This window comes from Corythoichthys intestinalis, chromosome 12 (assembly GCF_030265065.1).
Source record: "Corythoichthys intestinalis isolate RoL2023-P3 chromosome 12, ASM3026506v1, whole genome shotgun sequence".
Taxonomy (NCBI): Eukaryota; Metazoa; Chordata; class Actinopteri; order Syngnathiformes; family Syngnathidae; genus Corythoichthys; species Corythoichthys intestinalis.
This window is the reverse complement of record NC_080406.1, coordinates 29,590,577-29,608,456: the sequence shown is the minus strand read 5'-3', so window position 1 is coordinate 29,608,456 and position 17,880 is coordinate 29,590,577. Positions and strand designations below refer to the sequence as shown.

At 37.7% G+C, this 17,880-nt stretch overlaps 1 protein-coding gene across 8 annotated transcripts in view; it reads left to right on the top strand.

Annotated features, from left to right (window-relative positions):
- lrp1bb (low density lipoprotein receptor-related protein 1Bb) overlaps nt 1–17,880 on the top strand; it is a 469,826-nt gene that overhangs the window by 248,397 nt on the left and 203,549 nt on the right. For all 8 annotated transcript variants that reach the window (XM_057852528.1, XM_057852526.1, XM_057852531.1 and 5 more), the window contains 3 exons: nt 8,872–8,952; nt 10,136–10,306; nt 15,686–15,868. In XM_057852528.1, the coding sequence (XP_057708511.1) occupies nt 8,872–8,952; nt 10,136–10,306; nt 15,686–15,868 (435 nt within the window). The remainder of the gene's footprint in view (nt 1–8,871; nt 8,953–10,135; nt 10,307–15,685; nt 15,869–17,880) is intronic.

Genomic DNA, 17,880 nt, shown 5'->3' with positions numbered 1-17,880 from the left:
GGGTCAGAACCTATGGCTCGCGAACCAGATCTCACTCTTTTGACGGCTGCATCTGACTCGCAGACAAATCTTTAATTAAAAAAAAAAAAAAAGTTTCGTTATACTCCTTTGCGCATTGCGCGAAACTGCGTCAGTCAACGGCGACTAGAGAGCCAGTTCGCAGTAATTTTAGTGGGGAAAGTGGCAAACATACATGTCGTTGTGTCTATCTATGTATTTATTTATCTATATCAATCGCACAGGCAACATAGATGAGGCAGAGACACTGTTCAAGTGGGGTTGCAGTATTTTGCTGTCGAAAATAGCGGCCGATGTGCGAATGTGCACGAGATCAGAAAGTAAACTTCCCTCTCTTTCAGTTTCTTTATCAGCGTTTTCAGTTAATTTTAGAAACCCTTTTGAGTAGATGGCAAAAAGAAAAAAGACAAGGGGTATCATACTTTTCTGCAGGAATGGGCAGGATAAAGACAAGATAATTAAACGCAAGTGAAGGACGTAAATTTGGCACTGTTTTTTTCTCTGGCTTTGGATGAGTCAACAGACGTAAGCAATTTATCCCAGTTCAGCATGATTGCAAGGTTTTGACCATAAAAGCGACAACAAGAGGGGAGGATTTATTCAAGTCCTTCCCAGAGTTTGCTAAACAAAAAAATGTACCGATGGATAAACTTGATTCGATGTGCACTGATGGTGAGCTGTGCATGGTGGGGAAAAACAGAGGATTTGTGGTGCTCCTTCGTGAACATGAAAAGAGACGTATCCTAGGTTCCTCAACGCCTGCATGAAGCTTAAACCTACCAAGTATCAACCAGACTACAAAGCCATCAACAAAACCATGCATCTCCAGAAGTCGCATTAATGATAAGAATACTTATCATTGATGAGGAACAGCATAACAATGTTATTAAAAAGACTTCTGAGACTTTTTGTACTTAAGTGTTGAAATTACACAAAATGCACACATTACTTGTATTTTCAGTTTTAAAGATATTGTATGACTCTCATGGAATTACATGTAAAAATATGTGGTGTTCATGGCTCTCTCACCCAAAACGGTTCCCGACCCCTGATCTATACAGTATATTGTATGCTTGGTGGGGCTCCATTAAGAACCAGTAAGTGGGCAGCTTGAGTCAAGACCGTAGAGACGACCTTGCCTGGCTCCTCTGTTCTCCCCCTAATAGTTGGCATGAAGGAAAAGCAAAGATGGCAGGTACTTACATAAATAAGGCCAAGTCTGACATCACATCGTGACCAATTTTAAAACCTTGCAGAACAGTTTAATTCGCATAAGCGATTGCATTCAAATAAAAAACTAAACGAATACCACTCCATCAGGGTACACTTCCACATCTTATGCATGAGTTCAAAATATTGGAAAATGACTTCAATGCCTCTTTAAGATTCATGTGTTCATGAATCAGACATACATAAATGAAAAACAGAACCGGTGCAATTTGTTTATAGAAGCGCTTTCATAATGAACTGAGTTATTCCTTTTTTTCAGCTCAACTCTCAATTTAAAAGGACACACATTAAGATAGTAAAATTATGTTGCAAAAAATGCCTGATTAGATACATAGCCGAGCCCACGTTTTAAAGGTCATTATTGCTAACCATCAGCTTGATTGAATGATGGCTGTCAAAATTGCGATCACATTTTAAATGTAAATAATTGCGCAACCCATACAGTGGGGCAAATAAGTATTTAGTTAACCACCAATTGTGCAAGTTCTCCGACTTGAGAAGATTAGAGAGGCCTGAAAATCACATTGTTTGATTTTTAAAGAATTTATTTCCAAATTAGATTGGAAAATAAGTATTTGGTCACCTACAAACAAGCAAGATTTCTGGCTGTCAAAGAGGTCTAACTTCTTCTTACGAGGTCTAACAAGGCTCCACTCATTACCTGTATTAATGGCACCTGTTTTAACTCATTATCAGTATAAAAGACACCTGTCCACAACCTCAGTCAGTCACACTCCAAACTCCACTATGGCCAAGACCAAAGAGCTGTCGAAGGACACCAGAGATAAAATTGTAGACCTGCACCAGGCTGGGAAGACTGAATCTGCAATAGGTAAAACGCTTGGTGTAAAGAAATCAATTGTGGGAGCAATTGTTAGAAAATGGAAGACATACAAGACCACTGATAAACTCCCTCGAACTGGGGCTCCATGCAAGATCTCACCCCTTGGCGTCAAAATGATAACAAGAACGGTGAGCAAAAATCCCAGAACCACACGGGGGGACCTAGTGTATGACCTACAGAGAGCTGGGACCACAGTAACAAAGGCTACTATCAGTAACACAATGCGCCACCAGGGACACAAATCCTGCACTGCCAGACGCGACCCCCTGCTGAAGAAAGTACACGTCCAGGCCTGTCTGTGGTTCGCTAGAGAGCATTTGTATGATCCAGAAAAGGACTGGGAGAATGTGTTATGGTCTGATGAAACCAAAATAGAACTTTTTGGTAGAAACACAGTTTCTCGTGTTTGGAGGAGAAAGAATACTGAATTCCATCCGAAGATCACCATAGCCACTGTGAAGCATGGGGGTGGAAACATCATGCTTTGGGGCTGTTCTTCTGCAAAGGGACCAGGACGACTGATCTGTGTAAAGGAAAGTATGAATGGGGACATGTATCGAGAGATTTTGAGTGAAACTCTCCTTCCATCAGCAAGGGCATTGAAGATGAGACGTGGCTGGGTCTTTCAGCATGACAATGATCCCAAACACACAGCCAGGGCAACAAAGGAGGGGCTTCGTAAGAAGCATTTCAAGGTCCTGGAGTGGCCTAGCCAGTCTCCAGATCTCAACCCCATAGAAAATCTGTGGAGGGACTTGAAAGTCCGTGTTGGCCAACAACAGCCCCAAACATCACTGCTCTAGAGGAGATCTGCATGGAGGAATGGGCCAAAATACCAGCAAAAGTGTGTGAAAAACTTGTGAAGAGTTACAGAAAACGTTTTGCTTCCGTTATTGCCAACAAAGGGTATATAACAAAGTATTGAGATGAACTTTTGGTATTGACCAAATACTTATTTTCCACCATGATTTGCAAATAAATTCTTTAAAAATCAAACAATGTCATTTTCTGTTTTTTTTTTCCACATTCGGTCTCTCCATGTTGAGGTTTACCCATGTTGACAATTACAGTTCTCTCTAATATTTTCAAGTGGGAGAACTTGCACAATTAGTGGTTGACTAAATACTTATGTTCCCACTGTATATAGTTCAGGCCAAATAAACTGGAAGGAGTTTGTTAAAGTACAAGCCATGAAAACTGTGGAAAATGGAGGCTTGAAAACCCAAATGGTCATACTCTTGTTCGATTCCAGGCATGATTGCACTATTTAACTTTTGTGACAATTTAGGCTGTATTGGCAAAAAGAAAAGAAACAATTTTTCACTTTTTACATGAAGCCTTGATCCCAGGATGAATCACGGCAGTCCCTTTCTTTTCTCTGAAGTACTTTGAGTAAACCATTTTAATATAAAAGACACTCGGCGCCACTATTGTACCACCCACAACCAAAATAAGTGATTTTTAAACCACTTCTACTAACCACACACACACTTTATATCTATGTCATCACTCAGTTTGAAATCACAGCAGGAATTCAGAGCTACCATATGTAGTCTGTGGAAGCTCTTTCACGAGTTCACTGTGCAGGTCAGCCCGCAGCGTGAAGCTTTACGGTCCATCAGCGCACCCAGTGAGTTGCAAAAAACAGGATGCTGACTATTAAAGCGAATGACGTCTTCATCCAAATGTCGATAGAGAGAGAAAACCAGTTGGGTCAGGTTTGTTTGCATGACCGTCTGATCTAATGTGATGACAGAAGTCCCACAGGAGATGAGAAGGTCCTTATGTTCATCCATGTTGAGTAACGGACAGAGAATGTTCCAACCAATTTTGGATAAAAGGGGAGAAAATCACAACGACCACCGTTGCAAGTAATAGACCTCCTTCCTTTTCATGAAATATCCAAGACAATAACCTTTGAGACTGCACACTATTTCATAAGATCCAGAGGATTAGATAATCACAGCGCAATTCAGACAAAATTCTTAGAAAAGCCTGTGTTTTTGTCCCATCGCCGTATTCATTTAAGATATTTCAAAATGAATTATTGATGTGGGTTCTTTGGAGCAAGAAACCGACATGACGGCATCTGTTTTGAAGGGTGTTGCTGAACACATACTTTGGTGCAGTCGCTGCTGTTCTTAAATGTGGTCTCAATGGTATTATACAATCTGTCAGTCTGAGTTAGCAAAAATAAAAAAAATAAAAAACTTCATTCTGTGTTATGAGTTAATCTTGGAAAACATAAGGGTTAGAAATATGTGAAAAGAAATCATCTATAACACTAACTTGAACTGTTGTAAAAGCTTTAATTATTGTTCATTGCTTCTTGCTTCTTGCAATGAACAATAATCCCATCATCCCCCATCATCACTGACTTTTGTGGAACATGTCTTACTAGTCTTGAGGAAATCTCTCCTACATCATGGAAATCTAATATTCTCAACGCGCCGGTAGAACGTACTTTAATCTCATGAATTAAATTTTTTTAAAATGTATTTTTCTGGTTTAATTTGGATTTTTTTTTTGTATATAACTATATATATTGTTTTCACGTTACACTATAAAGTTTAGGTTTGAGACTTTTGGAACATGGCCTTTTTTTTTTTTGTAGCAGGCCTATAGGCCTATGAAATATTTAGGACTACAAACTGTCATGTTATTGATTAATAAGGTTGGCTTGATACATGCCCGTATTGTAATGCTGTTTTTGGCAGCCCTTTAAATTTTTGTGTTTGTCTTTTGGAGAAAAATTCTTTTTCGTCTTAGTCATATTTTAATCACTTCAAAATGATTTCGTCTTCGTCTAGTTTCATTTGAGTTAGTCAAAATTTTTTCGTCCGTGAAATTCAAAGTTTTAGCCCCAAATCAATTTCAAATGAACATAGACAGACGAGCATATATTGTGCTTCTACAAGGACAATGCCAACTGATGATAACACACACTCAGGCAAGGCAAGGCAAATTTATTTGTATAGCACAAATAACAATTCAAAGTGCTTTTTATATCACATTAAGATCCACGAACAGAGATAAAATTATTCGCAAAAATCACTTAAATCAAAAGAAAGTTAAAGCAAAGTCAATTGAAACAGGAAATAAAATTATACATAAAAATCACATTAAATCACGAATAGAATAAAGAAAGAAAAAAACGAATAATAATTGAAATCAGAAATGGAAATAAAGCAGAAAATGAATAAAAAGCAAATAGCTTGAAATTTTAAATACAGTATATAGACAGTTATGAATATACATACTGTGATAAACAACAGCGTTCTTAGCCCTCATTTAAAGGGGCTAACAGTTTGAGGACACTTCAGACCTTCAGGTAACTTGTTTCAGAGGTGAGAAGCATAATAACAAAATTCTGACCCTGCTTGGTTCTTGTTCTTGGAACATACAGGAGACCGATTCCAATGCGACCTTAAGGTTATAAATGTTTCATTGGGATCCAAAAAATCAAGCATGTATTTTGGTCCAAGGCCATTAAGTGTTTTGTAGACAAGCAGTAGTATTTTATAGTCTATCCTTTGACTCATTAGAAGCCAGTATAACCATTTCAAAACCGGTGTAATGTGGTCCAATTTCCTTGTATTTTTAAGGAATCCGTCAGTAGCATTTTGTACTAGCTGTAACTTCCTGATTGTTTTTTTTTTTTATTATTAAGACCTGTAAATATACCGATGCAATAGTCCAATCTTCCGAAAATAAATGCATACAGAAGTTTTTCCATATCTTGTTTAGTCAGGAGCCGCTTAATTCTGGCTATATTTTTAGGTGGTAATAAGCAGATGTAGTGACAAACCTTAAATGGCTATCAATTTTTAGGTCTGAGTCGATGATTACGCCAGGATTTCTGACTTGACTCAGCAGCACACAGCAGTACATTATTTTCAATTAAACCTACCTAGAAGCCACGAACTGTATGTAAAAGAAAAAGTTGCCCGAGTGTTTAACATCCTCTAGACTTACTGACCAGAAAAGGCAAGTGGCTCTACTTTAGACTGGCTAGTGTTTTAGAAGCACACTCGCCATTCTGAAGCTAATGCTAATGTTAACGCGAATACTTAGCAAATGATAGGATTAAATTTATCATCTGATGATCACTCAGCAAAAACCTTTAAAGGCTAAAACAACATTGCATATTCTCTCTTTCCAAGATAAGGATACAAATTTTACCGTTTCCAAACAACAAGAATGAGTGCAGCCTAGCTCGAGACACATCCTAAGAGGGAGAGGTCACAAGACTGACACCACCCAAACACTTCCATGATCCAAGCTAAATACTCCATGAACAATATGAAAATGTCACGCATTGTGAACATATGACAAAACCAATGCCGCATTTTCGTCCCGTAGTCATTGGCATTCCTCTCGTTATGTTCTAGTCTCCCAAGCCAAGTTTTTAGCTCGTCACGTCATAGTCATGAAAAGCTTGTTTGTCGGCGAAATATTTGTTATCAACATTGTTGACAAAAAAAACGCTGATTAGTCATAACGGTGGTTGTTGGAGAGCAGTTTTGTTTTGGTAGCCTTTAGTGTGAAAGGTTTGAGAAACATTGCTTTACTATACAGAACGAACTCCAGGTGGCACAGACAATGTGGCACTAATACCAGTCATGTATTCTTTATCATCTATAAAGAATGGCTAAAAGTAATGTGCTGTACTCATGAGCTGAGAGGAGCTGAGACATACAGTATTAGGTGGCCATTAATAAATTGACTATTAATTTATTTCTTTCATACAGTTATACGATATTTTTCAGACTATAAGTCGCAGTTTTTTTCATAGTTTGGCTGTGGGTGCGACTTATACTCTAGAGCGACTTATGTATGAAATTATTAACACATTATTATATCATTTCACTTGTTATTTTGGTATTTTGGAGTGGCACTGATGGTTTGGTAAACTTGTTAACATGTTCCTTATGCTATAGTTATCTGAATAACTTAATAGCTATGTTACGTCAACATATCAGCCACGTTCGCATTTCGTTGTTCATGCATCATGTAACATTATCATACTGTACACTTATTCAGCAAGTTGTTCTCTACTGTATTTTTATTTTAAATTGCCTTTCAAGATGACACATCTGTTCTATGTGTTGGATTTTATCAAGTAAATGTACCCCAAAAATGCGACTTATACTCCGGTGCGACTCATATGTTTTTTTTCCCTCTTCATTGTGCATTTTATGTCTGGTGTGACTTATTCTCAGGTCTGACTTATAGCCCGAAAAATACGGTATTAGTCATTGCAAAACATCGCAAACATGTTTCTTCTATATTATAAGGACAAACAGAATGGATTTTTAATGGGGTTGATTTGAAACGAGTGATTTGAGTTACGAATGTGGGCACAGTACAAATTGAACTTAAACTGTATCTCAAGATATCATTGTAGAAGGAATAGCTTACTGTGCGCAGGAAATTTTCAATCCCTATAGTTTCATGCCATCCTTGTGATTATGCAATACAGGTTTTGGTAACATATGAATTACAGTACACTTAACCATATAGCCAAACAATTTAAAGGTTTGGGATTCCCTTTAGTCATTAGTATTCAGTCTTTTTCAGTGGGTGCTTATTGCCTAGTGCCATACTGGGTTGAATCGTTCACAACTTCCTTTGGTGCGTCTTAAGCCGCTCTAAGACGTCATCGCAAACAGCCAGGGTGTAAGCAGTAATTGAAGTTCATGCTTGGCTTCATTCAATCATAATCAAGCTGTGCAGGGAAACATATTCTCTCGCTCACTGTTGTCTAAGCTTCCTCAGGCATTACTCCTCTCCAGGCACTCTACTGTGCAGTCCTGGCAGCTTCAGTGTCGCTTCTGTGGGTTTCAGAACACCTGAAGCCAAGTAGCGCTTGCCTTCAAGATGGATTCCGATGTAGATTTTATTTGTCAGTAGTTTAGGAGTTGTCACACAGGATCTTACATTGGGCGCTTTGTTCACGAGATTCTGCCATTATTTATGGATGTGGGCGTTTCATTTTTAGCCAAGCTTACTTGAAACCTTCATTATTTATGGATGCGTGGTGCTTCATTTTTAATGAATGTTTAATTCTATCCAGCCAAGGGCTGTCAGTGAGGCCCGACACATTTAAAAATAATTTACACTTGTCTGATTTAAAAAAAAAAAAAAAAAAAAAATACAGGTATACATATGATATGTTGCCACATCAGCCTTAGACATTGCAGTCAGGAGAACCAGATGCTAACAAATCAATTCAAATTTGGAATTGGATTTCATTCTGAAGTCAATAAAAGCTTAGACATCCTGTAAGGATATCTCAATCCACTTTATATACAGAAGGCTTATCGCAAAGTCTGAAAAGAGAAACATCTCTGTTGGGAATACAAATGTCAGGAAGAAGGAGAATCTATATTTCTATACTTAAGATAACGTTGAAGTCTCCTTGAATGATATGTGGACAAAGGACAAACATCAGATTGCTTTGTCTTAATTGCATGGAACAGATAATCATCAAATCCTTGCATAATTTAACTTTAGAGTTTATCACTTAATAAAAAAAAGCTCATACTTAGAAGAAAGTGATGTACTAGTGCGTAGCCATTGACTATGTTGTGTTCTTAAAAGGAACAGAACGTAATGTTAAACTGGAAATCCCATAAAAGCACGTAACTTCAACTGAATGTAATTGCTTGTGTGACTGTAACCTCATCATCTACTCCTTACTAAATTACTCATGTCTGATGGGTGTTGACATTTTGTTCAGTTTGTAAAAAAGAAATGTCACTTTTTTTTTTTGACAGCTTTTCCCACTTGTGAGATCCTCACGCAGTTCACCTGTTCCAACGGACGATGTGTCAGCAACAAATGGCGTTGTGACTCAGGTTTGAAGAGGACCTTTAAATACAAGACATCCTTGATTTTTTAATTTATTTTATTTTATTTTATTTATTTATTTATTTATTTTTGCTTCCTCCCGATATACACCAAAACAATAAGGCTGTTTTCATCTCGATTTTGCTCCTGTCCAATTGAAGATGACAAATGCCAGATTATTTGAGGATTACAAGATTATCCTGTAAGATTATCCTTTAGTCTCAGGTGTGTTAAGAGTGGATTTGTCCCGATAATAGGGTCCAAAACAGGTTGGGCCAAGAATCTTGATTCATTCCCTGCTAGTTGTTTTCAGAATAGCCCACCCCTGATTTCCAGCCATTTTAAAGCATTTTGACTGATTTTTCAAGACCCGCAGATTATTGAGATCTATATTTTCTTAAACACCACAGATGCACATCAAAATTCACACTTTTCAACCAGAAGCCTCCCATGCAAACTCATAGACAAACGGATTTAATGAATGAAATGCCATTATAGTCAGTTATGCAGCAGACAAATTATTTCAAATATTAAAATTATTAGTGGAGCAGTGTGAGACCCTTCGTAATTGCTCCACGTTCAAAAGTGTGATTGACGAATACACTCGTCAATACCAATAACATTTAGAACCTTATTGGCGGGTATACCAATTGATATTGATGAACATTCAGATTCTAATTGAAAATTGTCCTCGTCACCGGTAGTCAATTTGTTGTATATTAAATATGTTGGATATTTATGACCAAAAATCTTCAACGGTGCAAGACATTGCGTCGGGGAATGTGATGAAAAATGGAATGAAACCAACCACAGAGGCAAAGATTGATGAACAAGGTTGCTGTAAATAGAAACCAACATGTCCTACCCAGTGTTGTATTTTTGGATTAAATTGGGCACCTTAGATGGCAGGAATTATTTTTCAAACCAAAACATTAGTGAAGACATCACCATTTCACATAATTTAGGCCTCCGGAAACACTCGGGACGCATTGGTGCTGTATATCGGATAGTGAAGTTCTTTATTTTTGTCAGTTCAGATGTTATTGCACTTTTTATTTTATTTTTTCTTCGACTTATTTTGGGGGATTTTTTTTAAATGTATAGGTTTTCCATAGGTAAAACTAAGAGAGTTAATTCTGTGTTATGTTGGTTTAGTGGCTGGTAAAATGTTTGTAAATACTGTATGTTCAGATAACGACTGTGGCGATGGCAGTGATGAATTGGGCTGCATCCAGTTGTGCTCCAACAACCAGTTCCAGTGCAAAAGCGGCCGCTGTATCCCAGATCACTGGGCCTGTGACGGCGATAACGACTGTGGAGACTTCAGTGATGAGAACACCACCTGTAGCGTTGGATCAGCAGGTAAGGACGTCCCCGTCACCAACAAAGTCAACTGTGCTTATCTTTTTTTTTTTTGTTGTTGTTGTTGTTGCCCCTGATGAGTAAAAGAGTTCAAAAAACAGGGATGGATCGTTGGATCAGTTTTTCTAAATTGACGATAAATAATAAAATAAATTTTCCACGCCTGACACTGTTAATTTGTCAGTGCAAGCCTTGATTTATACTGATGGGCTTGCTTCCTTATATCCATTTTAGCGTGCTAATTGTGCTTTGGCAATTCAGAGCAATGCATAATTTCAGCTCCTGTAATTACGAGTTCAGCAATGAATCATCATCATTTGAATAACGTTGTTTTAACACTCTTGTGTGACTAATCTTATCTAGCCACTGTTCTGGGGGAACTTCAACATCGGGAGTTGAATCATTTAATCTAATTAATGAAGGGGGGGGGGTGAACTACACCCTCACAGCTCACTTGCTTGTCATTGGAATATGTCGACTATTCATCACATCGTTTTCTGATGGCAACTGCAGGCTCTCTCACTCCGCTTGTGCTGGCTTCTGTGTCTGCTTTGGCTTTTAGTACAAGGGAGTGAGTCAACAGGAGGTTTGGAGGTACATTTGGCTTTGAGTCTCAAACAGCTACATCTGATTTCTTGGCAGTTTTATTCTATAAAAACAAACAACACAAGGTTTCTTATTATATTCTGCCTTCTCTTGACCGTACGATGAACTTAAATCAATTCTACCCAATAACTTATTACAAATTGATATTATAGACGTACTAGTATACACAGCAAGCTCCATGGTACAATGACGCTGACCTTGACACATCCATTCTTGTTCATTGCCGCTCATCCTGTTCAGGGTCATAGGAAGTAGAAGCCTATCCCACCTGACTACACCCTAGTCTAGTTGCTAGTCAATCAAAAGGCACACAGTGAAAAAAAGCATTCACCCTAACATTCACAGTGTCACAGGTAGGGGATTGAATGTAAGGCAAGTGGACCATTATACTACCATTGACATGGTTCAGCAATTGTGTTCTGGCATCTCCAAATGAAAACTTTTCGAATCAAAATTCTTCTTGAGTTACCAAACGCTGCTTTGTTCAAGGTGGTATCGTGTCTTATATTACATATCATAGAGCAGACATGTCCAAAGTCCGGCCCGGGGGCCAAATGCGGACCGCGGTCAAATTTCATCTGGCCCCCAGCCTCTGGCATAAAACAATAACGTCTGGCCCGCACACAGACTTAATAAATTCGTCAGCCGTACTGTTACCGGCATATGAAGTAGCTTACACACTTAATACTGCTCCTCATACACCCACTGAAAGGCAGCAGCAGCAGCAGCAGCACAGCAACATTACCCCGTGTTACCTTTTACTCCCAATTTTCTAAAATGGCGACAATCAACAAAAAAAAGAACGTTGACTGTGATGGCCAACGTTTCAAGGATAGGTAGAAATTGGACTATTTCTTCACTAAAATACGCAACAACTTTGTCTGCGTCATTTGCAAAGAGACAATCACTGTTTTTAAAGAGTTCAATGTGAGGTGATGTTACCAAACAAGAGATGCTGACATGCACGACAAGATTACAGGGATGATACACAGCGAGAAATTGAAGCAACTTGAAGCTAGTTTAATTTTACAGCAGCAATATTTCGCAAGAGCCCGCGAATCGAAAGAGAACGCCACAAAGGCTAGTTGTTTAGTAGATTGTTGAAATGATTGATTAAAAAAAAATAATGAAGCAAATATGACACACACAATGGCTTGCTAAAATTTGGTTAAATATATTGCTCTACATAGAGGACGTCGGCCAAGGTCGCCCCCCCACATTTTTACCACACCAAATCTGGCTTCCTTTGCAAAAAGTTTGGACATCCCTATCATAGACCAATACACAACAACAACTCGAAATTGTGTTCGAGCACTACTGAGGGAAAAAAATGCGTTTATCTTACACTACCATTGATTAAAATGGTAGAAGACATACTAGTAGTCAGTCAGCATGTTGCTTGATAAAAAGCAATAACTGTGACTACAGCAGATCATCTTTACAAAATCTTTACAAAATGTCGGGAGTGATATAATAAATAAACCAAACATGTGGCTAATCAGTGTATAGTGGCATTCCACATATTCACCTATCCGTGGGAATTGTTTTTCTATTTTTTGTTGCAAACTTTTACAATATTACAGTGGTACCTCGACATACAAACGCTTCGATACATGATCTTTTCGACATCCGACGTTAAATTTGACTCGCCATTTGTTTCTACTTCCGACGACATGCTCGAAATACGACGATATGACAGCGCCGCAACGGACGCCCAGCGGATTTTCTTGTGAGAGAAATCAACACAGGTTCCAAGAGGGTTAGTGCAGGTGGTGAAACAAGGAAAAAAGTCACGCTTACCATTGAAATGAAGATGGAAATGATAAATATGAGCGTGGGATGTAAACTGGGTCAACAATATGGCCGTAGAATGTCAACGATTTCCACGGTTCTCCTCCAACCTCCGTTCGCCAGTCTTTATAAGTTAAGGTGACAATTATTGTTGTGGTAAAATCGCCAAAGAAATCGTCGGTAACACTTTATAATAACTAGCCGTTTTACTAGTTAATAGATCATTAGTAAACGGTTGATAAAAGATTTGTTGTTGATTTGTAAAGTATTTGTTAACAGTTTTTTAAGCATTTATAGGGTGTTCTTAACCTGAAACACAGTTTGTATAGAAACGTTCCAAGTTTTTGTGTGTAACGTTTGGCATTTCTATATTTTCCGGTTAAGAAATGCCGTTCACTTCAAAAGAAAAGGCATTTTGATAAGGCATTTTGCAGGCAGCGCTCATGTTGCACATTTATGGAAATCTGCCATAGAACCAACAAATATTTGTACTTTTCTTTGTATACCTAACCAGTAAAACTTAACTTAAAACTAACATAAAGTATATATTAGGGTTTTTCCGATCATGTTTTTTTGCTCCCGATCCGATCCCGATCGTTTTAGTTTGAATATCTGCTGATCTCGATATTTCCCAATCCGATTGCTTTTTTTTTGCTCCCGATTCAATTCCAATCATTCCCGATAATTTTTACATTTTGGCAATGCATTAAGAAAAAAATGAATAAAACTCGGACGAATATATATATTCAACATACAGTACATAAGTACTGTATTTGTTTATTATGACAATAAATCCTCAAGATGGCATTTACATTATTAACATTCTTTCTGTGAGAGGGATCCACGGATAGAAAGACTTGTGACTTTGTATATTGTGACTAATTATTGCCATCTAGTGTATTTGTTGAACTTTCAGTAAATGATACTGTAGCCATGCCCAAATGCATGATGAGAAGTGGAAACATGACTGTGTATAGTGCTATATTTTCTCTGCGATGGGAAATAACATAAGGTGTTAAGAAAAAGATCAATTGCTACCTTGCTTCCCCACATTGCTTCCCATGATATTTCTAATCGTAGGGAGAGGGATTGTAAGGCTTTAGCCAATTAAAATAAGGCTCCAAAGGCTGCCAAAATTCACTCTACTCATTTTACGCTTCCTTTTATCTCTCTATCTCTATATAGGTAAAACAGAGCCATTACAGATAGAGCACGACAATGCGTGAGTGGGTCGTGCAGCGCATGCATTAATTGCGTTAAATATTTTAACCTGATACATTTAAAAAAAAAAAAAAAAATTACCGCCGTTATTGGGATAAATTTGATAACCGTACCTTAAGCCTAAACTAAAGACTCTGGATGAGTGTAACATAATATGTCTGTAACGTTATATACAATTAGAAAACGATTTCATTAAAAAAATATATATACTGTATATATACGGTATATATATTAAAAAAAGGCATGGCTGATATTTTTTGCCGATCCCGATACTTAGAAAATGACGTGATCGGACCCGATCGATCGGGACATCTCTAGTATATATAGTTTTATTAAGATCCATAAACTAGCATGGGCATTTAGAATGGGGTCAACCATATTGGAGCACCCTGTAAATGCTTAACAAACTGTTAACAAATACTTCACAAATCAGTAATAAATCATTTATCAACTGTTTGCTAATGATCTATTAACTAGTAAAACGGATAGTTATTATAAAGTGTTAGCAAATCGCCAGCTTTGTCAGGTTTTTATCATTTATTTCAGAACTTGTGCAACACAACACGCCTACTGTCCGCCACAGTTGATGGTGTTCTCAACAAAACATTAAAAGAGAAAGTAAAATCTCAACCGCACCTCTCCCTCTCTGTCACGTCAGCGATGCGGTGCGTTCAGGTACAGCACGCAAAACAGGTCCGTCACATTAGAAACCGTTATGTTACATTATTGCAGGAGTTATTATTATTTATTAATAATTTATTTGTTTTGCTACGTGTAATTGCCATTGGTAATAGTACCAGCAATATTTATTAAGAATTTAGTGTAGGTTTTCGGGCTGTGGAACGAATTAAACGAATTGTAATGTATTCTTATGGGAAATTCTTTCTTGACATACGACCATTTCGACTCACGAACACGGTCCTGGAAAGAATTATTTTCGTATGTAGAGGTACCATTGTATTTTTATTCTTGCAAATATTATCGTTACCTTCTAGCATTTTATTTTTTTGTGTGTGTGTTTAAAGTCTTTCATTCAATCTTTGAGTGTCGTAGTGCTTAATCAAATAGAAGATGTGCGGGTGGTGAGATAAAACACTCTCCAAAAATAACATGCGTTTTCATTTATTGCTGTCGGTCCCGGGTCCCGACCCTCTCGAATAGCAGAGTTCCATTGTGATCAGAGAAAACAAATATAATAGTGATTTTTAAAAATTTTGTTACATATTTTTATAAAACTGGCTTAATTTAAATGTATTTTAATTAGCTATTTTCAACTAAGAAAAATATCCTTACTTTCAATCTTGAGATGACATAACGCTGTGTGATTCCAGCAGAGTGACGAGAGTTTTAAAAACAGGTTTTAAACCGTTGAGCATTTATAAGGGATAAAATATCTTTTCTTAAGGTATTTTCAAAACTTTGAATTTGTTAATAATGCATATGGCGACTGACCAATAAGTGTCAATTTGTCCAAATAAATCGACCACTTTTGTGGTCAACGTTTTTTGTAGCCAAACGTAGTTTCCACTCATAGTGAAGATGTCATTTATCCTTGACTTATAGAGCTTCAAAATGTGAAATGTGTCATTTTTGGAACACGGCAAGAAAAGAATACTGCCCTCGCTTGCCTGTAAATACAAATACGTGAACAATAAAACATGTCCCCGTAGAATGATTCAGGGCCTCCGCACCTTGGCCCGCGATGGTGTATTGTTGAGCTCTGATGTGATCCAATCAATAGTTGAGTGACTTTCCTTTCAGGCCTGCCATCTGTGATTGAGTGCAGTGGGGAAGAATTCCACTGTGTCGCAGATGGGACTTGCATCCCAGAACGCTGGAGATGCGACGGCGACAAGGATTGTGAAGACGGCAGCGACGAGAAAGACTGCGAAGGCACCAAAAGGATGTGTGACCCTAAAGCCAAGTTTACCTGCAAAGACACAGGTAATGGGAAGAATAATAATATTTTAGCACAGTGGTTATCAAACATTAAATCTGGGCCAGCATTAAATAGTTAAATACTGTATGTATTACGTTTTTATGTGTGAATACTAAGGAAAATCAACCATTCAGTTTATTACTGAATTATCTACTGATACTTATTTTGGGAGGTTGGCAGTGTTAGCTAGTTCCTGGGAAATATTTTGCTTCAGAAAATACATATTTTCATCCATGAAATTAAAGGAACTCAGTGGCTGCCGTTGACGGTGATAGACGAATAATCCATTGGGACACTATCGCCGTCAATGGCAACGGTAGAGTTAAGTTTAACATTCCACTGTACTTTATTAATCCTTTACTATTTCTTCAACTAAGCTCATAGAGGAATCATGAATAAATGCATGAGTCTCAAAACAGCATATTGAAGTGCAATATCAGATGAAAACGTGGTGTTATGGATGAGACTAGAAAAATTTCAGTGAAATATGGCACTCACTTTTCCGTTTGCGCATAAAACAATGCCAAAAATGTAACAAAATCATCTATAGAAAGACACTAACACATATATTAATTAAAATAAAAAATAATTATGTAAATTAAATGTATACAAATTAATACAAGTAGTCCACAGGTTACGAAAAAGTTCCTTTCCTACAATGAAGACAAATGTCCACGTAAGTCAGAGTTTTAAGTACCCCTAAATACACCCCACCCAAACCTCAAAATTAAAAATAATTATGAAAATTAAATGTATACAAACTAATACAGGTAGTCCACAGGTTACGAAAAAAATTCCTTTCCTACACTAAAGACGAATTTCCTCGTAAGTCGGAATTAACCCTTTAAGTATCCCTCAATACCCCTTAAACCTCAAAATAACTATCCAAAAATATATGTTATACAATATAAATATATCATTGAAGCACCCTCGCCAAGACGTTGGAGCTAAGTCCTACTGTAGCTAGACAGCGAGCTAAGCTCTGAAATGACAATATCACATGTCCGTGTGGTTTGCTGAATATATTCAGAAGCCTATGACATCAACACTTGCAGAATTAAGCTAGACAAAAAATTAAATTAAATCTGTTTCATCTTCAATAGCAGCAATTCAAATTTGCATTTATAACTAACTACTGATACAGCAATAACAATCCACACAAACGATTAGTATGTATCAGTTAGCGTCAGCAAATTACATAGACTTCATAATGGATTGAAGGGACACCGGGCGCGGGGCCGATTCATAGGGGGGCCTATCTCCGTCAAAGCTCACCGAGTGGAAACAGCACGCAAGTCTCGATTCTTGGTTAAAAGCAAAAAAAAAACGGGCAGTTAGCATTTATTTTACGTAAATATTGCGAATTATAACGCCAATGCTGTAACGGCTAATTTCTCCCATTGATTTTTTCACGTTTTAAAATGCATGCATGGTACGATGAATATAATAATTGCCTTGAATCCTCGAATAAATCACTCCTGAGACAATCCTTGCTGTTTGTTTGCAGTAACTTTCGTACTTTTTCAACCTAAATCCGGCGTTGGGTCGCTTCTTGTGTTGAGAAGAACTAAGAACGACTGCAAATAAGTGAAGCGGAATGTGGGATGGCCCCCCAGGAAAAGGCGTGCTGCAGTGTCTCGGGAACCTGTCCCGTCAATATAATTATGAAGTTGATGGCACATTATCAAAAACAATAACATAAACTCATCCCAAACATTCAATGTTACGTCCCACGGATGGCTCGCTAAGGGCGTAACATAAAACGAGCCACACAAGGTACGAGTGGACACAATTTATTTACAATAATCAAACTGGCAATGAACAGAATATACAAAATACGAACGAAGCTGGCTTCAGGGTGAGCCCAGGCCAAAATAACAAACAAAAGGAATCTGCACTTAAACCCCACCCGCTAACTAAACCCTGATCGTGAAAATAAAATTTAAAAAAAGACAGCCACTACCCTAGCTTCTTACACTAAATAAGACAGGAGAAAACGGGTTGAACAGCTTACCCC